The 26,957-nt window shown below is 43.5% G+C and overlaps 1 protein-coding gene across 4 annotated transcripts in view; it reads left to right on the top strand.

The window, feature by feature from the left end:
- LOC130191411 (transcription factor COE1-A-like) overlaps positions 1-26,957 on the top strand; it is an 83,160-nt gene that overhangs the window by 5,006 nt on the left and 51,197 nt on the right. For all 4 annotated transcript variants that reach the window (XM_056411078.1, XM_056411069.1, XM_056411085.1 and 1 more), the window contains exons 5-6: positions 8,076-8,149; positions 12,423-12,491. In XM_056411078.1, the coding sequence (XP_056267053.1) occupies positions 8,076-8,149; positions 12,423-12,491 (143 nt within the window). The remainder of the gene's footprint in view (positions 1-8,075; positions 8,150-12,422; positions 12,492-26,957) is intronic.

Below are 26,957 nucleotides of genomic sequence, written 5' to 3'. Positions count from 1 at the left end.
ACCTCAAGAATTAATCTCCAACTGGATTCTTCCATCATTACCCAACAACCAACATATTGTTTTCAGAATATCCGTTCGAGATTTATTTTTGGACTGAAACAGGCCTGCAGATATCTGAGGTGAAACCGAAACAGCCTCTTCTGAACCAGACGTGAGAAAACAAATCACGTTGACATTTGTAATCATGCGAGTTACGAACAATCCAGTCCCACCGCTGAACCCTGTTAAACATAAGCTCCACTGAGTTAGTCCAGACAGGAAGTTAGCCTGACACTCCGAGGCTGCAGCTCGACGAGAATACAGCTCTCCCCAAACCATCGAGCGAGGCGGAGCTGTCCAGTGAACCCCAGGAACACATTCCACCAACACCAATCAATGAGAAACCTTCAACGAGAGAGATTCCATTGGAGCTCCGGTTGTTGCTCGTCGTTGTTATTCCTTGAATAATGTTGTGTTTATTCCTGCGTACCGTTGTGTTACACTCATATCATGGAGTCTGTTTATTGCACATTTCCCATTGTGATTCCTCTGCCGGTGAAGTAAAGCTTTCTCCAACGCGTTGCCGCTTATTTCTGTCATTCCTCTATTTCTGTCCGTCTCCCTGCTGTGTGTGAGGGGTTCGGCCCCGATGGTGTTAAATGGAGGAGCAGAGCGCCTCCTGGTCTTCAGAAAGCAGAGCGTGGAGCGCCGGGGGGTTGATCTCCACTCCGTCCCGGAGAATAAAAGCGCCTGTCACCGACGGCGGGGCGGCCCCGTCGGATCGCGAGCTCGCTGTAGTCGACCTGACACTACAGGAGGAAGTGTGTTCCCCTGCTTAACGGCGCCTTGCTTACACGCCGCGCGTGTCACGCCACTTCAAAGGTGGCGGCAGAGATGCTGTGTGAACGGCCCGGTGAGGCGGAGGCAGGGGAGGAGAGAGAAGATGAAAGGCGGGAGCAGAGCGAGGTGACAGTGCGATGAAGACAAACACGGGCTGAGGCGGTTTGAGGAAGATACAGAGATACACGAGAGCCACGGGAGGAGGATTCAATATCACCGCGACACTATTCTGCGTTGTTTGGTTCACGATGAGAGATGCAGACGTCTCGGGACAGGACAGCAGGCCGAGGGAGATTAGAACCGTCAGATGGCAGTTTTAGTTTCTTGGATTAGTTTGTATCGCATAGATTTGATTCATCGAATGTGTTTATCTAAACTGGGTCAAAACCAACTCGGATTGTGAGTTTCTGACCCAGGTCGGGCACAGAGGGAGACGAGTCAACATTGGATAAAAGCACCCGAGTCGGCCGGGAAAGAAGTGACGGTCATCGACGGGATGTGTGCAACAATGAAAAAAGTGATCTGCTTACTTAGTTTATCTCTTAACTCTATAGAAAAGCTAGAAACCGGAAAAGATTAGTCTTGAATTCAACACGATTTTGCAAAAAAGGGGGATGCTCTTGCTTTCATCCTGCTAAACTTATATTCAACTGGGATAAAGAAAATATGGGTAATGTGTGAATTCTTCTTCTCTTTTTTTTGTTATGGTCAATGTCTCTTGCAGAGGTGAGAGAATTAAGAAACCCACGAGGCATATAGTGATTTATCTTCTGTGATTTGGAAGGAAAGCTCAGTTCCTTCAGACCTGATTCTGTTCATAAAGATAAATGTGTGAGAGAGAGAGAGGGAGAGAGAGAGAGAGAATAAAAGAAAGGAGCCGATAGAGGTTGAGCTGGCCGTGATGCAGGTCGGTCCAGAGGACGCTGCGTGGCACACGGCACAAAGAGGTCAAACAGATAGAACTCTGGCTTATAAAGTTCTGCTTTCATTATGACAGAATCAAACGGGAATATTTCTGTTCAAGTGGGATTAAAGAAACAATTTCAAATGTCTTGGTGTGTTAACGGGAGCATTTCAATCAGTTGAAATGTTTTCAGAATGGATCCCATGTGTGTTGCCCGCTGGATCGATGAGCTTCTGTCTCTTTTAGAAACGTTAGCTTAGCACCAGCTCTTACAGTCCTGGAGTCCGGGACCACCAGGAGCCCTTAAGGCTCAAACTTCATGCGTGGATACATTTCCTGAAGAGATTTTTGCAGCTATAATATATGCACTTGCATGGGAAATTGTAACTGATAGGGGCCCCGGGCCCTGAAACAAATGGGGGCTCCAATTCCAGAAAACACAGAGGGTCCTGGAGACAACGAGCTATTAGTATGAAAAGCTTTAGGCTCCAACAATGTTGTAATGGGGCCCCTCAGACAGCCACTAATGCAGCAGAGCTCCGAGCTGGTTCCCGAGGACCACGTTGGGTTTCAGTTTCTACAAATGAGGGGGTTCAGTCTACATCTCGCCTCACGCCGGGGCCCCATGTGGAACACGCTCACCCCCCGAGGCCCCTGGTGGGACAGCCCAAGCTTAAACATAGGCGAGATATTTTAGTAAGATGGTATTTTAAAGACTTTAAAATGGGATACAAAGATATGGGGGCAATTCTGGGACAGTAGAGAAACATATGATCACCATTTTTTTCTTCTTTTCCATTTATGAGACATATTATTCTCTTCAACCTTTCGGCCATATCGAAAAGGTGGACGAGCAGGAAGTCAGCCCCGTAGAGTGAAGCCACGGGGCAACGTCGGTGAGGCGAGTACACCGTTGGAGAAGCTGCCGGAGACGTTGTTATAAGCGCGTTATGCCCATCATCACTTTGGTGGCAAAGTTTGACCATGTTGACGGACATATTGTAACCCACAGAAGGTTGATAAGCGTGTGTGTCATATCTGTACCGCGTCATTAAATATGAAGCCAGATGCTAATTGCGACTAGCGCACTGTCGATATGAGCATCTATTTGTAATGTAGAAGCAGCTAATGTCACCGCGTGGCGGTCGTACGCTTAAAGCTCGGGATGCGACGTTAAAGAGATCTGTGATGAGCGATAGAAAATATTTGTGTTGTTGTTATTCCGGACGGAGAGGACCAGGAAATGCTCCTCGGACTCCGACACGATAGAAGAGTAAGAGCAGCTGTCGGTTTGCACGACTGTGAATACAAAGCTCGGGACCATCGATTCATCGCGTGCACATTTCAGCCATCGTGGATGAGTCATTATTAAATGTCCAAAAGATGATCAATGATTCCTTTTGATGTTCCTATTTAAACATACTTTACCAGCAGTTTCACAATTTAGTATAAAATGTCAAGATTATTGATTTCAAATTTACAATGAGATATGTTCAGAGAAAGAATGTGTGTGTGTGTGTGTGTGTGTAAATTTAAATCGCTGTGCATCAATCAGAGGCATTTTTGCATTGCAGTTTGCAGTTATCCATTTATTGATCAAATAGTTAGAAATAATGAAGAGACAGTCACTAATCCGATGACGAATGTTGAACGCTGAATGAGTGAATGATAACTGATGTGGCCAAACAAATTTATTTTTTTAGAATGAAAAAAAAAAATTCAGTCCAGGACATTCTGGGACTGTCAGCTTTATTTCTCGACATACAGAAGACATATGGAGGCTGGTGGAATTTTTCTTTGGTAGGACATCCAATTAATTTTAGCAAACCTCCCAGTAGGATTCAATACAAAAAAAGCAAACACGCATTTCTACTTTGTAGTTAAACATTTAACATTTATTCCAACACTGACATAATAAGGCCATCTTATTCATACAATTCAGTACATACAGTGCATCCGGAAAGTATTCACAGCGCTTCATTTTTTCCACATTTTGTTATGTTACAGCCTTATTCCAAAATGGATTAAATTCATTATTTTCCTCAACATTCTACACACAAAAACCCATAATGACAAAGTGAAAACAGTTTTTTGCTAATTTTTGCACATTTATTAAAAATAAAGAACGAAAACATAACATGTACATAAGTATTCACAGCCTTTGCTCAATACTTTGTTGAAGCACCTTTGGCAGCAATTACAGCCTCAAGTCTTCTTGGGTATCATTCCACAAGCGTGGCACACCTATTTCTGGGCAGTTTCTCCCATTCTTCTTTGCAGAACCTCTCAAGTTCCATCAGGTTGGATGGGGAGCGTCGTTGCACAGCCATTTTCAGATCTCTCCAGAGATGTTCAATCGGGTTCAAGTCCGGGCTCTGGCTGGGCCACTCCAGGACGTTCACAGAGTTGTCCCGAAGCCACTCCTTTGTTATCTTGGCTGTGTGCTTCGGGTCATTGTCCCGTTGGAAGATGAACCGTCGCCCCAGTCTGAGGTCCAGAGCGCTTTGGAGCATGTTTTCATCGAGGATGTCTCTGTACATTGCTGCATTCATCTTTCCCTCAATCCTGACGAGTCTCCCAGTTCCTCCCGCTGAAAAACATCCCCACAGCATGATGCTGCCACCACCATGCTTCACTGTAGGGATGGTATTGCCCAGGTGATGAGCAGTGCCTGGTTTCCTCCAGACATGACACTTGGCATTCAGGCCAAAGAGTTCAATCTTTGTTTCATCAGACCAGAGAATTTTGTTTCTCGTGGTCTGAGAGTCCTTCAGGTGCTTTTTTGCAAACTCTAGGCGGCCTGTCATGTGCTTTTTACTGAGGAGTGGCTTCCGTCTGGCCACTCTACCAAACAGGCCTGATTTGTGGAGTGCTGCAGAGATGGTTGTCCTTCTGGAAGGTTCTCCTCTCTTCATAGAACAACACTGGAGCTCTGTCAGAGTGACCATCGGGTTCCTGGTCACCTCCCTGACTAAGGCCCTTCTCCCCCGATCGCTCAGTCTGGCTGGGCGGCCAACTCTAGGAAGAGTCCTGGTGGTTCCAAACTTCTTCCATTTCCGGATGATGGAGGCCACTGTGCTCATTGGGACTTTCAATGCTGCAGAAATCTTTCTGTACCCTTCGCCAGATCTGTGCCTCGATACAATTCTGTCTCGGAGGTCTATAGATAATTCCTTGAACTTCATGGCTTGGTTTATGCTCTGATATGCACTGTCAACTGTGATACCTTATATAGACAGGTGTGTGCCTTTCTCAATCATGGCCAATCAACTGGATTTAGCACAGGTGGACTCCAATCAAACATCTCAAGGATGATCAGTGGAAACAGGATGCACCTGAGCTACATTTTGAGTGTCATGGCAAAGGCTGTGAATACTTATGTACATGTTATGTTTTCGTTCTTTATTTTTAACAGATTTGCAAAAATTTGCAAAAAACAGTTTTCACTTTGTCATTATGGGTTGTTGTGTGTAGAATGTTGAGGAAAATAATGAATTTAATCCATTTTGGAATAAGGCTGTAACATAACAAAATGTGGAAAAAGTGAAGCGCTGTGAATACTTTCCGGATGCACTGTGTATATATATATATATAAATATATATATATATATATATATATATATATTAGTAAGTATATTCAGTATAATGATGATAAAGTGACAATAGAGACAAAAACACATTTTTGTAAAAGAATAAAATACAGTCAACATTTGAGACATGTATATTTGAAGATATAAATTTAAAAAACTATATTTCTGTATTCAGACAGAGGAGTCTAAAAGAAAAAGTATAACGTGGGCCATCTCTGACCTTCAGCTTGTTAAGCGTTCACTTGAAATGACCTTCATCCGAAACTCAAACTTTAGTGTTCAGTTTATGGCAGCCGGTCTGAACCTCCAGCTGAAGACGATCCGAGAGGACAGTGGAAGTTCTTCACCTCTCCCTGAGAGAAGTGAACTCGTCACTCGGTGAGACTCGCTGGAGTTTGGAACGACAGATCAAACAGACTGGAATCGACCAAAGTCGGGCGGGGCGTGTGTATCGATTGATAGAAAGCTTAGTGGTGTTGGACTTTCGCTTAATTCTGAGCTTCAGACAAGAAGCAGGAGGATTGTATAACGGAAGCAGGCGAAGCCACGGCTGAAAGGCCTCACGAGGAGAAGACAACATACCGCTTTTTAATATTAGAGCTGAGCTGCGTGTGAACAGAGGGGACGTTGTTCTCGTTGTGTTTTGGGATTTTCTCAAACGTGCGTGTGTGTGTGGGAGGAGATGACGTCCCAGTGCAGAGACGAAGGGATTGTGTTTGAAGTAGAGGTGTCACCGCTGAACTACATCTTCTGTGAGGTGACGTGGGAACTAACCTGTTACCCCGTTACCCGCAGCACCACCCGAAAGGGAACATATACACTACCGTTCAAAAGTTTGGGATCACTTAGAAATGACTTTATTTTTCAAAGAAAAGCACTGTTTTTTCAATAAAGATAACATTAAATTAATCAGAAATACACTCTCTACATTGTTAATCTGGTAAATGACTATTCTAGGTGGAAACGTCTGGTTTCTAATGAAATATCTCCATATGTGTATAGAGGCCCTTTTACAGCAACTATCACTCCAGTGTTCTAATGGTACATTGTGTTTGCTAATCGCCTTAGAAGACTAATGTCTGATTAGAAAACCCGTGCAATTATGTTAGCACAGCTGAAAACAGTTATGCTGGTGATATAAGCTATACAACTGGCCTTCCTTTGAGCTTGAAGTTTGTAGAACAAAATTAATACTTCAAATATTAATCATTATTTCTAACCTTGTCAATGTCTTGACTATATTTTATATTCATTTGATAAATAAAAGTGTGATTTTTCATGGAAGACACGAAATTGTCTGGGTGATCCCAAACTTTTGAACGGTAGTGTATACGTAGGCTACACCGCAGATACAGCCTGAAACACATCGAACTCCTCCCAGTTCGTCTCAGCGTTGTTTTTCATCACAGCTGCAAAATAAAGTGATGTAGAGTGCAGCGGTCTGAGAACATGCAAATATGTTCTCATGCATTCGTGCACTGATGCAGACGCTGACCGGCCTCCATCGGAGGCTCTGGATGGCAATGCTCTGTTGCCTCAAACTGTGTCCCGTCTGAATTGAAATAATTATGATTTGAAGTTAAGTTGTGTATAATAAGTAGTTGAAGAATATGGTTGTTGATGTTTTAAATTTTTTCTTGCTGTCAACACATTCCATGAAAGACCAAAACTAACAATTGATTTTAACAAGCCAAGACACACACTGGATTATTCCTCTGTTATAGAGCTCTATTATTATCTTATTAAAAACACATCAATGAGCCAAGCTGTTTTTTTTCAGTATGATGAGCATGGACACTATTTTTTATTTTTTTACAAATGTTTTTTTATGTCTTTTTCATATTACACAAACACAAGACAAGACAGGGCACATCAAAAAGTACATATAGAAGATATTTCAAATAGAGATATCAGTGGCATGGTTTGTTGTGAGGTATTACTGTTTCTCTGCCAAAACAAAATTTGGGGTGACTGTGGGTGAGTGGTTAGCATATCCGCCTTCCAATCAGGGGGTTGGCGGTTCAATCCCCGCCCTAGTCAATGTGTCCTTGAGCAAGACACTTAACCCTGAATTGCTCCCTGTGGTGTTTAAAATGTAACATGTAAAGTGTCTTTGAGTATCTTAAGAAGGCACTATATGAATGAAATAGATTATTATTATTGGATTAAAATAAATAAATTAAAGATAACAATAGTATAACTGTATTTATTTTAATTTAATCCCACATATTTCTACTCGGAGCAGAGTTCACAATTCAAAAGTCCAAACAAATGCATCTTGACTAATGTTTGAGTAACATTTGATAACTAAACAATTTATCAGAAGTGTCCTGGAACTTAACTGCTATTAAAATCCAATACCAATCAATAACTAAAATACTGCTATGGTGAAATACACACCCGACAGGCCTGTGCTCGCCTGAAGACACTCATAGTCGACGTATGATTCTCTGATTTAATCAACGGGTCTGTAAAAGTTCCTCCACAAAGAATCGCAGTAAAACACCCTTTTAAATATTGTGCTTTCCAAAAAAATTATGCATAGAAGTAATTCAGCAAGAAAAGGCACGGAAAAAAAAGGACGAATGCCCCAAAAATTTGTAGTCGACCAAGATCTAACCAGCCGATGAGCTGCCTAATGGAGTGAGGCGTGAGAGCAACACCCGGTTGACTTTTGGAGCTTTGTGCTTGTTCACTTGTTCTGTCTGTGAGTCACACTCTGTTTTCTCTTCCTCTCGACATCTCTGTGTCTCTCTTAACAGGCAATTATTTATGAAGGCCAAGACAAGAATCCAGAGATGTGCAGAGTGCTGCTGACACATGAGATCATGTGCAGGTGAGAAAGGGTGCATCGAAACCTATTTCTTCTTCCCAAAATCTTTCTCCCCTCTAAACCATCTTCAAACAATCGTTCCACGTCCTACTTTCTCTCCTCTCCTCTCCTCTCTCTCCTCTGCTCTCCTCTCCTCTGCTCTCCCCTCCTCTTTCCTTCTGCAACACACTTTGTTCGTCTGCAGAAAGTTCTCACCAATCAACTCTCAGCACTCGATACATTCCTTATTCCTTCACCCTCATTAACCCCCCCACACATACAGGCCCAGGCGCATACACACGGAGCCATGTCTGTTGAAGAAGATGAGTTTCAGCTCTCAGAGTCGTTGCTTTAATTATAATCTAAAGATGAATTTCTTCGGAAGTAGGTTGGGAGGAAATATATCTATTTATGGTAGCATTTTTACCAACCTATCCTATACAAAAATGTGTGCTTGGTGTGTGTGTGTGTGTGACTGTGACGCCTGGTTAATTAGGACACAGAGAAACTCATTAGTCAATCTGAACCCTCCTGTTGTTTCATGGCTAACAAATGGGCCTTCCTCCACAATCTGACTGTAAAATATAGGCAAGGTCCCTCTCTCTCACCCACACACACACCCACACACACACACACACACACACACGCATATATACAAAGCAGTATGCATATGCACGCTCCCTCGTGAAAGCACAGTTGTAAAAATTCAAATTTAGCACATGAATTAAGTTGTTCTTGTTCCCTGACCTTGTCACGGAACAACTTTAACCGTAACAATATAAATTGGGGTTCATCTTTATGCAGGAGCAGGGATTTTATCCGTGAAATCAGGCACAATCATATTTTATTCTACAGCTCACTGAATAACCGTCAGTCGGCTCAGCTGCACAGCTTTGGAAACCTGATTTGATTTACAAGGAATTTATAGATAAATACAGATTTTATCATAAGTTATTGTTGGGAATGCGTTGTGGACATGAGTAAACTGTTCTGACTCCCATGAACAGAACTCATGAACAGTGGAACGGCCTCTGGGGGAGCAGCAGTGCAGAGAGTACTTCTGCAACGAGTGTAAACACTTTGTCTGCAGAAGCCGCTGAGGTCAAAGTTACGGCTGTTGCCTCATGTTCTCACATGCTGATTCTGCAGCAGGGGCCTCACACACACACACACACACACACACACACACACACAAAGAGAGCTCAGGGCGTCCATTAATCAGTGTGGCTCATTGTCACGGTGGCGCTATTAGCCATATGCTCCCAGACAATCTGCCAACACCCAGACCTGCGTCTCCAAACCTGGTCGGAGCTCCGGCACGAATACGTGAAAGGTTTCGCTCCGTAACGGACGATGGATGTTTTAAGTTCATCTCTTTGACACAGTTGTCCCCTTTCACACTATCCGACTGTAGTTCATGAATACCAGCTTGTTCCAGCGGTTTATTATTAAAGCGACGTGACATTGACTCTGAGTGAAATATTCAAAAAGAAGGTTTTCCGCTCTGTCACATGGAAATATATTTGATATTTGTGTTCATTAATTCAGGCTGACCGGACATATTTGGTTTCTTTGGAAACTTTTCTCATAAAATATCAGAAAATGTTTCAAAGAGCCCAACAGTTAAATGTTAAATATGGTTAATTTGCACTGATACAAAACAGAGAACAGCAGCAAATGCTCACATTTGATAAGCTGGAACCTTTTTTTATTGATCCACTCATTGATTAACTGACCAATATCAGTTGACTTACCTGAACCAAAGCTATTGCGGACCTTTCTTACTTACATTTTCACATAATAAAACATCTGAAAATGGAATCTCCAAATCACTATCGAGACTCTATTGTTTAAAAGTGTGTGTGGGTACATGTGTGTGTATATACTATGTGTGTGTGTGTGTGTGTGTGTGAGAGAGCAAAGAGAAGGGGACGAGAGCACATGATTAGATCACCAGCATCCAGAGCAATAAGTGCTCCACTACCTCCGTCCCACCCCTCGTTTTCCTTCCCACCACAACTCCATTTATAACATCTTCCACTCTGCCGTCGTCTCCTCTTCCTTCTACTGTCCTCCTTTAATCTCCCCCATCTCATCTACACCCCCCGCCCCTCCCACCCTCACCCATCATTCCCCTCCCTCCTCGCGCTCAGCGTTCCTCTGTTCCCGTGCTCCCCACGTTCCCATTGGTCCCGTCCTAACTGGTGCCGGGGCTGTGTACTGACCCAGTTCATACAGCGGCAGAAAGGAAAGGACAGAGAGAGCAGAAAGAGAGGCAGAGCAGCAGATAGGAGACAATGTGTAAGGTGTAACGTATCAGTCTCTTTCTTTCCACCTCTGCCATCTGTGACGGTGGGAAACCAGAGATGTCTCCCCTTCCTCTTCTTCCCACCCAAACCCCTCCCTTCCCCTCGCCTCCCCTCGCTCTCACTCTCTTGTTTTAGCTTTCCCTCCCACGCTCCCATCCTTTCACTCTTCATCTTCGCTCCACTCATCCCCCCCCCCCACCCCCCCGGCTTTATGCTTCCCCCTCCTGCTTACACCTTTATTCATAATTGATGCACGCAAGAAAGCTTTGACAGAATACCAGTACATATGTGTGAATTTTGGATCGCATGCCAGTTTTCTTTTTTTACTTCTTTCTTTACGCGTGTGTGTGTGTGTGTCCCACTCTCTCTCTCCTCCTCTTCTTCTGAGCCTCGGGCCTCTTCAATCCTCTCCCCTCCACCTCACCTGTATGTCAGTCAAAGGTGGGAATCTCGAGGCTCCTCACGATTCAATTCCAACTCAAAGAGCTATGATGCGATTACAAAACGATTATCGATTCTTATTGATGCGCCACGATGTTCTTGATACATGTTTATCTTTTTCCTCACTGTGACTATCTGCTATTTTTTTTTAAACGCCCCATATTTGTAATGATTCCTCTTAATTTAATTGCGAAGAGAACCAACAAGAAAATAACTCAAATTGGCACAGCAGGCTCTGAGTTATTTGACATAAAAATCATATTCCTTCCTCACGAATGCACAACACAGACTTCAAACAAATCTCCTTGTTTTCGGCAATAAGCATTCAGCTCTCATACAAAAAGAACGCTGGCTGGAACATGTGATCAAACTACACATATAGTGGAAAAAGTGCACGTTTACGACTGCACACGATTCTGTAGCGACGGATCCCCACACAGTGCGTTACTCCCATCCAACCCGCTCTCCTCAGTGACTCCATGACTTTAGCTTGTCGAGTATCGCTGAGTCAACAAAAACCTTGAGCTGAATGTTGTATCCCGGTTCAAAAGTGTGCAACAAAGCGTGAAAGCTCTGGTTCTCGTTAGCTTTTTTAAGCCGGAGGGTGAACGTCGGATTGTGAAGCCGAATTCATATTCTGCTGCTCAAGCTCAGCCAACCTCCCCTAAACTCTGCTAGCATTTCACTTTTGACCTAAACAAGACTCGTGTGTATTACGTCTGTGGCGTTCAGGGGCAGCTGTAAGGAACGGACCGTCGGGTGTCACAGAATTATTAGATAACTTGGAGAATTTAGTTTACAATGTACGATTATATAGTCCTCTTCATGGAGTCATACTCGTTCAGGAGAGAATGTCCGATGCATCTAAGAATCGATGTCCCCCCCAGACCCCCACACCTCTAGTGTCGGTACAGATGAAGAGGAAGATGTCATATTGTGTTTTTAATGACTTGCATCTTAGCAAGTCAAATGAAATTCAACAAGAAACCAATGTTGATGAACACACACAGTATTTCAGAAGTTGTGTTGACTCATCCGTCCACACGGACCTCCTCCTTTGCTCCCGAAGGAAAATATTAATAATCATAGTAAGGGTTTGTCACTTGGATGTAAAAAAATGTCATTTTGGGGCATTTCCTGAGAGGGCTGATTGAGTCGTTTTTCTTTGGAGGACCGTCTAGCAACTCCTTGGTTGATGATTGGTCGGGGCATCTAGGCAACATGGCTAAACTCAGCAGCAGGCAAATCCCCTAAAAACTTGGTGTGTATCTTTCAGATCCACTTTCCATGTCTTATCAACATACAATTATCAGTGTAGAGCTGCTAGACTTTCTGTAAAACTCAGAGAGATTGGATCAATTTGCATGAATTTGGATGTTCAGACAAAGCTCAGCCCAGGCAGAGCACCCGATTGGCTGTAACACCGTACTCCCATTTAAACGTCGAAACTTGAACTACTGTATGAAGTACTGTGTTTTCCTGTGTCTGACTTTTGCTCACTTTTTTTTTCTCACTCTCTCCGCTTCTGCTGTTTTCTCTCCTCGTAGCCGGTGCTGTGACAAGAAGAGCTGCGGAAACCGTAATGAGACACCCTCAGACCCTGTTATCATCGACAGGTACTGTCTCTCACTCAGCCTCTATCTTTGTCTCTCCTACACACACACACACACACACACCTGGGATGATGGACTGTGTTGACTTGTTTTAATGGCGGCGGGCGTGTGACGGGATGTTTGTGTTGAGATGATCTGCTGTCACTCCTGAAATAGACGCTCCTTAGATAGAATCAATGGACTTCTGATGGCAGATTGGCATTTTTGAGATGGACTGCTTTGCATTTATAAGTGGAACCGCACGATTCATCAGTGATGGGGAGTTAGTAGCAGGAATTAAAGGTCCCCACGAAACAAATAATGTACTTACATGTGCATGTGAACTTCAGTAATTTACCTGTGCACAGGGGACATCAGCTGCTCAGTTACTACCTCATATCTGGCAGTTCCAGACACACACACACACACACACACAGTCACGCACATTTTCAGACTTGAATGAACAATGCTCAGTCGTGTGTGTGTGTGTGTGTTTCTTCTCCGCAATGCAAAACACAGAGCTGTTTACTAGCAGAAGCTGTCTGTCGTTTTCAGTGCCACTTTTTTTTCCCTACCTGTCTGTCTGTCTGTTTTTATCTTTCTTCATGTCGAGGTGGAGGACTGATGTTGTCCCCCCCCCCCCTCCTCTTTCAGTCTCTGTCTCTTCTGCAATGGCACAGAAAAAGTAAAATGGGTCACGAGCAAAGAAAAAAGTGACAGAGAAAAAACTGAAATGAGATCCAACCTCGTTTTAATCTGATTTCTCCTTGGCAGTTGTTTTAACCCGCTGTGAGCAGGCTTCTCTGCATGTCTGCGTGTGTGTTGAGATCACGTGTTGAGATTGACACGTGACGATGTCTTTCTAGTAAAGCCTTAAACAGTGAAGATTGGGCATCATATATATTTTCGTCCTTCATCACTGGCTGCTACACACTATACGTACCTGATGTCTATCGGGCCGCTCGGTGTGGCCTAAAGGTTATCTATAGTGTCATTTAGAAGCACGGACAGTATATACACTACCGTTCAAAAGTTTGGGGTCACTTAGAAATGTCTTTATTTTTCAAAGAAAAGCACAGTTTTTTCAATCAAGATAACATGAATCAAAAATACACACTATACATTGTTAATGTGGTAAATGACTATTCTAGGTGGAAACGTGTGGTTTCTAATGAAATATCTCCATAGGTGTATAGAGACCCATTTCCATCAACGATCACTCCAGTGTTCTAATGGTACATTGTGTTTGCTAATCGCCTTAGAAGACTAATGTCTGATTAGAAAACCCTTGTGCAATTATGTTAGCACAGCTGAAAACAGTTATGCTGGTGATATAAGCTATACAACTGGCCTTCCTTTGAGCTTGAAGTTTGAAGAACAAAATTAATACTTCAAATATTAATCATTATTTCTAACCTTGTCAATGTCTTGACTATATTTTCTATTCAATTTTCAATTCATTTGATAAATAAAAGTGAGTTTTGATGGAAGACACGAAATTGTCTGGATGACCCCAAACTTTTGAACGGTAGTGTATATTAAGCTATTCTTGTTTTATTTTTTATAAAACGTCAATACAAATGCTTGTGATGGGGAGGAGTTCTGGTATGACACATACATGGCAACATTTCAACCATCCTAAACCCCAAAAATTGTAAATATTATCCATTTACATTGTTATTGTCATCTATCGTGGTTTGTTTTTAAATTAAATGTCCAATTCAAATTGTTTCCTTATTTTTATTTAGATACATGCTTTGATCAAACAAAATAGGGCTGGTGTTAGGAAGTCAAACAGGTCATGATTACCTCTCTAATATCTATTTTATATTGCTATGAAAATATATTTTTCAAACAACTGTATTTATTAAAGTTGAATGCCAAAAACCACATCTTACATGTGAACATATCATGATAGTGTTATGTTCCCTTCACTCAATACCCATTTAGAGTCGAGCAGTCAGGAGAAGTGGCTCTTGAAAGCACCATAAAAGTCAGAGCATCCGTTAGCGTGAGCGGTGCAGCTTCGTGCTGTCGGAAGAAGACGGTCACGGCGATTAGCAGCTTGCGTCAGAACTAATTACGTTTTAATGCAATGAGACTTGCAGTTGTGACAAATTGTGAACACATCGAACGTGGCGGTGACGTTACTGACGGGCTGGCGAATAAACGGAAACATGAAACTGAAATAAGTTTTCGTGGACGATCAACTGAAAACATTCCCGTTCGCACGCTGCATCAATTTGTGGATTTAGTTTCCGCAGGTCAGCGCGGTGCAGTCATAATTCACACCGCAGGGAAAATTCATACCGCTGTACTTTCTGTGACTTTTATACTTTCCACCCCGAACTGTTTATACCTGGTAGTTCCAAGGTGTAAGGGAGTGTCAATCAATTGCTTTATTATAGTGTTGGATAGCTCCTTCAGTTCGTACATGAATATCCCTTCTTACAAACCACATAAACAAACTCAAATTACATTGAAATGAAGATATTAAAATGTCTGATTCTTTGAGGGAAGAGGTTTTTGACCCAAATGCAAATTATTAAGTCCAGTTTTGGCAGGTGACACAGCCAAACATGTGATTTAGTTTAGTCTTCCATAAAAAACCCACAAAGGAACCACATGTGTTAGGTAGTGCAACACTTTCATGTACTTTCTTCGAAGGTAAAATATTTATTTATTTATATTTATTTATTAATGTTTCATGTATTTTTTCAAATCAAATCTGTGACAGTAGCTCTAGATGCCTCCTGTGTACTTTTTCTGTCAATGTGTATTTATATATAATTATAACTCATTCTTAACACAACAAATATGATCTTATCTTGAGCCCATAGATATGCATCCCTATCGTTGTCATGTATGAGGATACACTCCTTCTCTCCTCTCCTCTCCTCACCTCTCCTCTCCTCTCCTCTGTCAAACACCTTGATTCCCACTTTTAGCTTTAAGGAGTTGGCTCTCCTTTCTCCCACCTCCCCCACTTATTTTTTGTGTTTAGAGAAATCTTATGAAATGGATAAACACTTATGTCTCAGAGCGAGCTTTGACGGAGCTATTTCCAAGAGCACAATTCTCAGTATTTGTGTGTGTGTGTGTGTGTGTGTGCCTCATGATCGACAGCTACACATGATCCTGTCATTTATGTGTGTGTGTTTGCAGGACATTATAGTATCTTTCACCACTGTTCTGTTTTTGTCTGCTATCTCAGACATCTCGGCTTACACGCCATTATATATTTGCCTTGAAGGTGTGTGTGTGAGTGTGTGTGTGTGTGTGTGTGTATATATTGGCGACTTGGGTTGGGTCGCTGACTGAATAACTGATATATCAGACATAAAGTGACAAAATAATACATATATTATCATAATATGTGTGGTACTAAACTGTCTGGAGCTTTGATGTATGGTGACTGTGTGTGTGTGTGTGTGTGTGTGTTTTCTGGCTGGAGAAGAGGAGCGGAGTGAATTGTGGGAGATGTCAGGGAACTTGGTCAGGATGGAATGTCAAGGTTACCCTGGATACCGTGGGATACTTCCTGTAGCCCCCCACACCCTCACCACAACCCACTCCGCAGTGGTTCACAGCCACTCAGTTCAACATCTGGAAGTCTGCTGTCCGATCCAAACATGTGGAGAGAGACAAAGTCAAAATAACAGCTTTGTCTGTCACTGCTGGTAAACAGGCAGAGGCCAACAAAGGCATCCCTTTTTGCTCATGTAGTTTAAAACATATTTTTTTAGGGGAACCACAGACACAATAACAGACTTGATGTTGTTTACACGCCATGGGCAGTTCATGTATGAAATCATAGCTCGTCTCTTCCGATCGACCCCTGAATTCAACCAAATTGCCAATCGCTATGGGAGGAGCCGACAACCAGCTCAGGGACCAGAAACCAGTTGATCTGCTCTGCGATGCCCCGACTTCTGCTTCTGGTTTGTTTATTGTCTGGGAAGCCAGTGACGGATCCCGCTCTAAACGCTGCACTAAAGATTCCCATAGGATGTTAAAAGAAGATAATAACAGTGAGAAGGGTTCAGGGTGAACTGAGCCGAGTTCAGATGTTTCTTTAAGTGGCCTAATGCTGTCTTTCCCATCAGCATGTCCACTCAACAATCCTTTATTCAACAGAAATATATCAATTTAATTCACAAATATGGCATACAAATGCAATTTTACTGTGACATCATATAAACAATACTGCAGCCGGTTCCAATCGTGCTTTAACAAATCCAACCACTTCTGGCCTCTGCGTTCATCTGTGAGTATAAACAGGTGAAATAAAAGGAGAAAAGAGTGTTTGCAAGTGATTGACAGCTCATTGCACGGTGTCAGGGAGGATATCGGTCCTCGTGTGCATCTGTGTGTGTGTGTGTGTGTGACTGACAGCCAGCTCACCGTGCCAGTGTGTCTGTGTGAATGTGTGTGTGTGTGTGTGTGTGTGGCCCAGTTAATCCATGTTGTAGCGCAGTGAGTGTCCCGCTGCCTCTCGGGGTTAATATAGGGTTAACGACATGCAACGATATCCTATCACACGCCTGCTTGACTCCTAAAGAGCCACATCCACCTCTCCTCCTCTTGCTTGTGTGTGTGTGTGTGTGGCTCCCATTCAGTTTGTCCTCCTTGTATCTCCTACTGTCTTTTCTCACTCAACATCTTTAGCTCTTCTTTTTCTATTTTCTTTCTCATCCCACACTTCCACTCCCCCCCCCCCCCTTCCTCTCTTCTTTCCTCCTCCTCTTTCTTGTCCTTGCTCTACCTCACCCTCTCTCGTCCCTCTCCCTCTCTTTCTCTTTCCTTCTTTAACTCTCTCTGTGGCCCTGAGGGGTTACCTACCTCACTGCTCAACTCGCTGCCTGTTTAGACTTCGACAATTGGCTTAATAGGCTCAGGCTGTGTGTGCATGTGTGTGTGTGTGTGTGTAGTTTGAGGGGGTTATAGTCTCAGGCAGTGTGCGCTCACGGCTAAGATCGGTGTCAAGGCTTGAGGAAGGCGGCTTGAGAGTGTGTGTGTGTGTGAGGGGGTCATGGGTACCAGTATGTGTGCTCTCAAAGTCTAAAGGGGCCCACATAAGCCTGAGGGGTTTAAGGGGTTCCCTGTGTGTGTGTGTCTATGTGTGTTTGTGTGTGTGTGTGTGTGTGTGTGTGTGTGTGTGTGTGTGTGTGTGTGTGTGTGTGTGTGTGTGTGTGTGTGTGTGTGTGTGTGTGTGTGTAATCTATAGGGTTAAGAGGGGTCACCGCTTGAGGAAGACATGATGGCAAAGAGAGGAATGAGGAAGGAACGGGAAAAACGATAGAAGGAGAAGAACATGATAAGAAAGCATTTACAGGGGGTAAAATAAAAAAAAGGGGGGAGGCAGGGAAAGGCTGAGGAGAGTGTGATGGGGTGAAGAGAGGGAGGATAGGCTGGTCGAGGCAGACAGAGGAGAGAAAGAAGGTGAGGAGGAGCAGAGCAGGGTTTGTTTCAGGGGATAAGAGCTCCAGTCTGGGGAGTCCTGTCAATCAAAGAGCGCTGGGTGGGGGAGGGGGCGCTGTCAATCAGCTGGAAGAGGAGAGAGAGGAGGGGGACCGAGGGGGATCTTCTAAACGATTTCTTCATCTTTTCTGCCTTAATGTTCCTCTCTCTCTCTCTCTCTCGGCCTAGTTACTAAAATATCTCTGCCAACCTGGTCTGTCACTGTTCGCTCAACTCAACTGTCACTGTCTGACACACACACACACGCATATTCTCTAAAATAGACAGTGAGACATTATGCTTTCTCCTTTCGTGACCCGGCCTCGTCTCTCTTTTCTTTCTTTGGCCTCCTTTCTTTCAGATCCTCATTCCTTTTACAGGTTTCTCTTTGTCCTCTATTGGCATGACCATAGTACAGTGTTGATGGTCAACATTGAACCATATATTGTAAAGCACTGCAGCGCCTAAACACAGTCTCACAGAGCCGTAACGTTGCTTTGGCTGAATTCACAAACAGATTGTGCGGCTGTGGTCGCCCCTAAACCTGAACAAAAAAGGTCAATATAAACTAATGAAAATAGTTTTGCATATTATATTACATTTGTGCCAATTAATCCCCCTAAATGTAACACACTGTTCCTTCAATCTTGTTTGGCTATACTTGTGACAAAAGTGGCTGAAGTTACTCGTATTTAGATAGATAGATAGATATATACTTTATTAATCCCCAAGGGGAAATTTGTCGTGACAGTAGCAGCAACACACAAGAATAAAAAACAAAACGCAAAATATAAGAAACAGGGATGAAAGATATAGAAGTATACAAGTAAGATAAAAGTAAAATACAAAACAAAATATATATGTAAATATACAACACACATGCATACACAACACACAACAACACTGACAAATCAAATACAATACAATTTAGGTGTTAAAAACTTTTTAAAACTGTTAACAAAAACAAAAACAAAAAAACTGCAGGCTCATACAAGTGGAAATGTGCCTAATCTTTGTTTTTTTGGACGATGATATTCTTAAACGTGATTTGGGTATTCATACTAGTTCTCAATGTCTTGGTTTGTCGATACAGTCGGTTCCAATTAGTAAACCTTTAGGCAAGTTTGGGTCAGGATAGTGTGCGTTAAATAAGACACAATTACTTTAATACACTATTCTCTCCCTCTCTCTCTCTCTCCGGTGCTGCAGAATCACTTCCTGTGTTAAAGGTCAGCAGTTGTTGGGAGATGAGGACTATTGGGAATTATTCATACCATCGACTTAATGTCAGTGTGCACGTCTCTCATTGTCTGTGTGTGTGTGTGTGTGTGTGTGTGTGTGTGTGTGCGCTGAGTGTCTGAGGGACAGAGTGAGAGAGAGAGAGAGAGAGAGAGAGAGAAGTATGTTTTATTCATTTCTCTCATTTAGTCTCAGTCTGCACCTGTCCTAGCATTTAGAATCTCAGCGTTCACATTACTTGCTGATTTAGTTTAACTGGCCGCTTTAATGGACACACACACACACACACAGACACAATTTGTGTCGACTAACTGTCTTAACTGACTGTATTTGACTCGTTCAGGGTCGGATCTGGAGGTTGTGGGTTGTGTTGACAATATTAGGAGCAATGATGTGTTATTAGTGTTTCCTCTTTCTTTCCTCTCCTTTCACTTGTTTTCATCTGCGTGTACAAGAAGGAGTATTTGTCTTTAATTCTTTCTTCCTTTCCATCTCCCAACATATATCTAAAGGCTAAGGCCAAGGCGGAGGATAGATTGCGGAAATATGTTGTTTGTTTGTGGTATATTCAGTCATTGAAGGAGATAAGGAGGATGATAGAAACACACTTTTAACCTCCCTTGCTTTCTCTTTCTCTTTCTCCATCCATCTTGGTACCTGTGTGTCAGTGAAATGCAACTGTGAATATTAGTAAGAAAGCTGAACTGCCATGGGCTATGACTGAAGCCCCCCCCCCCCCCCCCACACACACACACAGACACACACACACACTTCTGTCCTCCCCCTTTTCTTCTCTTTCAGCTCCCTCATCCTCCCTTCCTGCTCCTGTCTCCTACTTTACACTCCCCCGAAACACACCCTTAGGCAGGGATCACGTTACCTTAAAAGCTACAAACACAGTCATGATGGCCTCACACACACACACACACACACACACATTTTCCCATCTGCTCCTGTCGAAACTGTTATGATGCCTCGTTTACTTCCTCTGAGGCTGCTCGTTGTCAACAACTACAATAGCTTTTAATGAAGTGTGTGAGTGGTAAATGGATGTGTGTTCAGAATAACTGACAGTGTACAAACTTGTACACAAGGTGTGGTTGTCATTCAATTTCATTATTAAAAGTACAGTATATTCTTTATAATACTGCCTGTCTCACTAAAGGCATTTTAGGGAAGTTACTGATCAACGTTTTCTTTATGAATCGTATTAATGTAAGACAAAGCCACAAACATACCATAAACCTACCCATATTATATTGTGTAATTGGCCCAGTTGTTTTATTAACCAGGGAAACAACCATTAATAAAACACAATCCAGACCTTTTTGAATTGCAAATAAATTGGATATGTGGGCAGTGATTCAGGGGTTTTGAACCAGGCTGTGGTCCAGCGCTGCATGGGTTTATAGGCCACACATGTTACAGTTTACTGGAATAACAGAGAGAGAAACATAATGTTATGCTAAATCTATATTAATAATTTAGTTGAAAGACTGATTAACTGACTGAACGACAGATTTACAGACTTGGCTGATTGATCAACAAACGTACTGACTGACAGTGAGTGATTATCTAACCTGCTATTGGACTGGATGACTTCTTCACTGGCAATCTAACAAAAGCAGCTGATGTGTGTGTGTGTGTGTGTGTGTGTGTGTGTGTGTGTGTGTGCGTGTGTATTAGTGTGGTATGTGGATAACCTCCTGGTGGGCTCTGAGACTGTGGTTAGAATCCTCTAGGTACCTAGACACAGAGGTCTCTCTTAGCATGCCCACATTACTGGACAGCCATTAGTCTCTCTCTCTCTCTCTCTCACACACACACACACACACACACACACACACACATGTATGGTTTCAGGGGGGAAAGTACAGAGTGGCTCATTCATGATAGGTGGTTGGTGGTGGTGTGTGCGCATGTGTGTGTGAATATCTTAAGCTCTGTCATTAAAAAGCAAACAAATTTAGTTGATTTGGAAACTCCCTGCAGACTACCTGCACACACACACACACACACACACACACACACACACTGATGGGAGTGGGAATTTTCCCCCTACCACAAAGTGAACTGGTGGTTAAGGTGTTTTGGGAGGCCGAGCATGAGTGTGTTTACCTACTGTAAGAGTGTTTGTACAACTGTAAAAAGGAATTTGGTGAGTAGAGGAGAGGAGAGTGTAAATGTGCCAGCCATGCATCATTTCATTATTAATAGCCATGTCGGAATAAAAATGCTAACCTTGTCTCATCTAACGGATGGCTGAGTCTGCAAGCACTACACTCCTCTGTGTGTGCGTGTGTATATGTGTGTGTGTGTGTGTGTGTGTGGTGGGGGACACTAGTCCACAATGAGGTCTTGTTTCCCTTTGTTAGGGCTGTGCAGGGCGAGCTGGTGAAGTCATTGTAACCCACACAGGTATAAATATCTGTGTGAGTGTGTGTGTGGGTGTGTGTGTGTGTATATGTGTGTGTGTGTGTGTGTGTTGGGGCGGTGTTTCCCGTGTAGAGCAGGCCAGGAAGAGAGCGCCAGTGTCCTGCCGAGAGGGGCATTGTTATCTACCTCCTAACACACACACACACACCTTCACACACACGCACACACACACACGCATACACACACACACATGCATCACCACTCCCAGACTGAGCTGCCTGATCTGCACACCGTCTGTGTCGCCACGGTAACACATAGCACACGCCCAAACAACAACAAACACTGTGTTTTGCACTGCCATAGACAGAAAACATCCCACCCCACACACACACACACACACATACACACATACACACACACACACACACACGGTTACACACGGTAATGAAACATACACTTCCATGTGAAATGGACTGTCCTCTGTGAGACTTGTTATTTCTGTTCTGTTGTGGAGCTGGCAAGTGAAAAGCCGCGACGCACAAACACACACAGACACACACAGACACACACACACAGAGGCAGGCCAATGCAGTCCTATGGAACTGCGGAGGTGTAATCTGTCAGACAGGAAGCTAGCGGGGTCAGAGGTCACCAAGCTCTAATCGATTAGCCGTCAGTTAGTGCTGTGCTCGAAAGGAGAGCACAGCTGAGGCCAGCTCTTCTGCAGTGTGTGTGTGTGTGTGTGTCTCACACTGAAGTGCTCAGGTTTTGAGTTGGTATGTGCCCATTATAAATGTGTGTGTGTGTGTGTGTGTGTATTTGTGACAACACTGCGTGGGTGCATGCATTTCTTGGACTTATTGATCACAGAGAACAGAATTCTTGGCCCGACCCTCCGAGGTTAAACGCTGCTCTCTCCCTCTTCCTCCCATTCTCTCTGTTTCTCTCTCCTTCTCTCTCCTTCTCTGTCTGTATCTTTCTCCGAGCGAAGGAAGCGAGATGGAAACACTTGAACTCGGGTCACGCCGCGTAGGTGTTCGCCAGCTGAAGTGTCAAACCCACCGCTATCATCTGGGTGTTTATTTAAAATGAAAGACAATTTCTGTGAATCTGCATTTCTTCTCCGTGACCTGGGGCTTTGGCATAAATATAACTCGTCTTCTTGGAGAATTCATAATCCACACTTTCATGAGAATCTGACCTGAGAGCCAAAGGGTGATGGCAACTTGGTGGTTGTGTTGCTTGTGCTGACAGACAGACGAAGAGTTTCAATCCAAAAGCAGCATTTACTGTAGCTATTGTATCTTCATATAAATATTGTAGTAAAGATCTGGTGACTTTCTTTTAATTTGAGCAAAATGTTTAAGTTCACCTGAATACAAAAGAACACATCGATATCGTTCTCTCATGAGAAGTTCTCTCTGATAACAGGAAGTACATCATCACATCAGATTATACCTTAGAGTGCTCGTAGTGACGTTTTATTAGGCCTTATTTTTTCTTGTTGTGATTGGGATTCCGTATCCTGGATTTTTTGCATGAATTATTGTCAAAATATGGACCATATTCTCCACTCAGATGTCTGCGTCCCCCAAGTCTGTGTCCCGGGTCTAATTATAAGCCCCTCACAGTCAGCGGGTCTCATGGGAGGCTGGTAGGTGAGAGTAAGAGAGACATGAGAGGATTAGTTTTTAGAAGGTTTAGAGGGTGACCACCTCATTATAAGACTACCTGTTATAATGATTTGTGGTATATAGCGAGTGTGTGTGTGTGTGTGTGTGTGTGTGTTTTAATGACACACAGAGTATCTTCCTTTGGGACCAGAAGTGCTTGTTGTTCTTTCTCAAGAGACCACAGCTTCTGACCTTTCACCTTCCTGACTACCCCCAAACCTACGCACCTTAGACTTCCCTGCTTTGAGGTATCCCCCAAACACAACCCTGTACTTCTATACTTGTGGGGACCCTCATTGACATAATTCATTCCCTACCCCCTATAGGAGCGGCCACATGGACATGAGCTTATGCAGAGTTTGGATCTTATTTGTCCTTGCATGTTTCTCCTCGTGGAAAACAGTCCTCTCCTTAAAGTTCTCAATTTTCTCGGGGTCCTATCACGTCTGTGTCGTTGGAACATGGCAAAAACCTGCCGCACGCAACCCCGCGAAGCGCCGCGTAAAGCCACGTTGGCCGCGCTGACGCTCCTCGCGGATGCATCAAGCGTAACTGATGTTTGACCGTAAAACTTAACTTAACATACAACTTAAGAAACCATAAGTCTGAACCTCTAAACAGCTCTTTGACTGTCTGTCCAAAGGGGAGCTCCAGCTCAAATGTCCTCACCTGATTGGCCTCAATCTGCAGCTGAAAGTCAGATTTATCCCCTTCAGTGACTCTCTGTTCCTATTGTGTGTGTGTACGCGCGTGTGGCGGCTGTTAAGCAGTAACAGATAGCCTGAGAGGGCTGTGTGGCGATGCTGTCGTTACCGTTGTGCTTCTCCGCTGATGTGTCATGGCTGATGTCACACGCTCAATTGGCCCCGCCGACAGCCGCCATCACTCAGACTGTTTACTACACTTTTACAACAGTTATCACTCACTCGCTGTCGCCGCCGCCGCTGTGACGATCGAGGCGCCCTGCGCTGCTGCCAGAACCATGCGCTGAGATAACAACGGGCGTACAAGCCTTTGCACACACACACACACACACACACAGTGGTGGCTGCTTGTGCTCTTTGTCTTAGCCATCAACACACGGAAACACTCATTTAGGCCAGAGAGTGTGTGTGTGTTTGGAGGAGTTGGAGGAAGAGAGGGAAGGTGGGGGACGAGCCTAAGACAAAACATCCGTGGTTAGATTCAGTGTTGCATTGTTGTTCACTTTGTGATTACATTATTGTGTTTTGGCTTGTGTAGTTTATGACGTGGGCTCGTGTGCGTGTCCTCTGGATTGTACGTATGGAAGAGTGAGCTTCACTGTTTCTCGTGGCTGCGCATGTCGGTGTGTATTCAGGTAGAGAGCGGCAGGTTCCTGTGTACGCGTGTTTCCTCTTGTTACCGTATGTGTGGCCGTTTGTGTAAATCTAGGTTATGCTTCTTATTTCCACATGATTAACTAACTCGCATCTCTGAGACTGTTCCTTACACCTCGGCCCGTGCCTACCCATAAGGCCACGTGTCATCCGGGAGCGCTTGATTTATGCCGGTTGAATATGTAACGAGATGTTGTAAATTCACCAGCCGGGGCTACATGCATCGCTATTCTGCTCTGTCGTAATTTAGGTGCGACACGCATATCTGAGATGCTAATGGGTTAAATTACAGAGTTAGTTCTGGAGATTTATATCCGGCTAACGAGAGTGGTGGAAGGGGAGAGGAATAAGGGGGGAGGAATAACTATGGGGGATGGGGTGGGGGAGGCAGGTTGGAAAAGAAGGCTTGAATAAAGAGTGGTGGAGAGGGGGAGCGATGTCGTTGAAGTTGATGAGAGGAACGGAAAGAGCAGAGGAGACATTTGGACACCAGAGCCTAAAAATAGAACATTAAAAAAACAAATAATAATATTTGTTGTTATATATCCAGGAGAAGTCAACTTCTATACAGTCACAAGCTCATACACACATTTGACTGAACTGTAACATAAAGTGAGGATTCCTTTCCAATGTAAGTGCTCCAGTAAAGCCCCTTCACACATGCAGTCCATCCCTGAAGTGTGTGTCCACACACAAGTGAGCCAGCTGGTTGCAAGGCAGCACAGAGATGGCCTTACACAGACAAGAGGCAGCGGAAAGAGCCAAAGGATGCTCGTTTCACCTCAATCCTATCACACGTCTTTATCAGAAAATGATACATTCGGAATACGGACAGGATATTCAACACATGTATTTAGTTAGCATGTAAAGATCTAAATAGTGTAATATTTGGAATAATAGAGTAATATTAGTGTGCATGTCGACATAGTCAATGACAAATTATTGTCTTCAAAAGTTTTCTTGGGGAACACTTACCGAGACACAGAGCAACATGAGAACAAGTACAATATACCCAATATACCCAATATTCACTCTGCTTTTAGTTCTGTTTGGTTTCCATCAACCTCGGAGGGAAATATGCAGCCGCTAAATGCTCCCCTGTGTTGAGTCACTAACTGCGTTTGTCTGCTGCCTTGAGTTTGAACAGTCGCCTTCTTCTGCTGAGGAAAGTGCTGAGACTGAACTAAAACAATTCAGATGTGCGCCGTAAAACCACTTGTCATTTAGGCCAAAGGACTCGTCGACAGCCTCGCACGCTCACCACCCGGCTCCTCTTTTATTCATCCCCGAGCGTTTGTGCCCATGTATCAGTCGAAATGCAACAAACAACAAAGGTGCGTTTTCTGAAATACAAATGTTGCCTGTTGTGAGAGTCAGCAGAGGAATGAAGCTGGCGTCAGACATCAGCTTGTAATGCTGAGGCTGGATGGTAGTTATTGACACAAATGAGCTCATACACAAACTAGCACACACACACACACACACACACACACACACACACACACACAAACACACACTTGAACGACAATATATATCTTTTAATTTCCCTCCCTGTGTGCTTCTTCTCCACCTCTCTCTCCTCTCTCCCTCTCTCTCTCTCTCCCTCTCTCCCTCTCTCTCTCTCTCTCCCTCTCTCCCTCTCTCTCTCTACCATCTGTCTGCACTCGGTGCCAGCCGGTAATTAGTCCTTGTGAAGTCAGTGTAGTGAGGAGTCCTTGTGTTTGGGTACTGCTGTCTAGTCAAACACTGGCGAATGGGAGCGGGGGGAGGGGGGGCTAACAACCCGTGTTTTATCTGTCAAGTTTGCTGCTGTTACGCAACACACTTCAGGGTTAAGGTTACATCTCAGAAGAGTGTTGTGACTTTATTTACCAGTTAAATCAGTTTGTTTGCCTCAGCGAACGTGCCGCCCCGCATACATGGCGGGAGGGATGAAGTGATTTTCCATTATTTTTGTTGCATATTTTATGCAAATTATTCTTCATGTGGTGTATCTACTCATTTTTTAGCCTTTTGTATTCTGCTAAAATGTGTCAGGATAAATTTAACCACTTAATGTGGTTTTCAGGGCCACTTAACATTTCAAAAAAACATGGCAGGGCACAGTTACTATTACTATTATTACAAATATATGAAGTCATTACTACAGTATTAATAGTATTTTAGTTGTGCATAGCTTGAATACCAGACTGTAAATAGCATAGGGTGTCTAATTCACTTACATTAATCAGATCAGATCATCAAGAGTGGAGTACTTTGGTTTCCTTTTCGATTGTTACTTTCTCAAACATGTCGGACATTGTTTCTCAGAAACATTCCATCCTGTTGTTATTATCTCATGACACTCGTTTGGTCTTGCAAGCATAGACACAGATGGTTTTTTT

The sequence above is a fragment of the Pseudoliparis swirei genome, chromosome 3 (genome assembly GCF_029220125.1).
Source record: "Pseudoliparis swirei isolate HS2019 ecotype Mariana Trench chromosome 3, NWPU_hadal_v1, whole genome shotgun sequence".
Classification (NCBI taxonomy): Eukaryota; Metazoa; Chordata; class Actinopteri; order Perciformes; family Liparidae; genus Pseudoliparis; species Pseudoliparis swirei.
The sequence above is the reverse complement of the archived record's forward strand: the minus strand, read 5'-3'. Positions and strand labels throughout refer to the sequence as shown.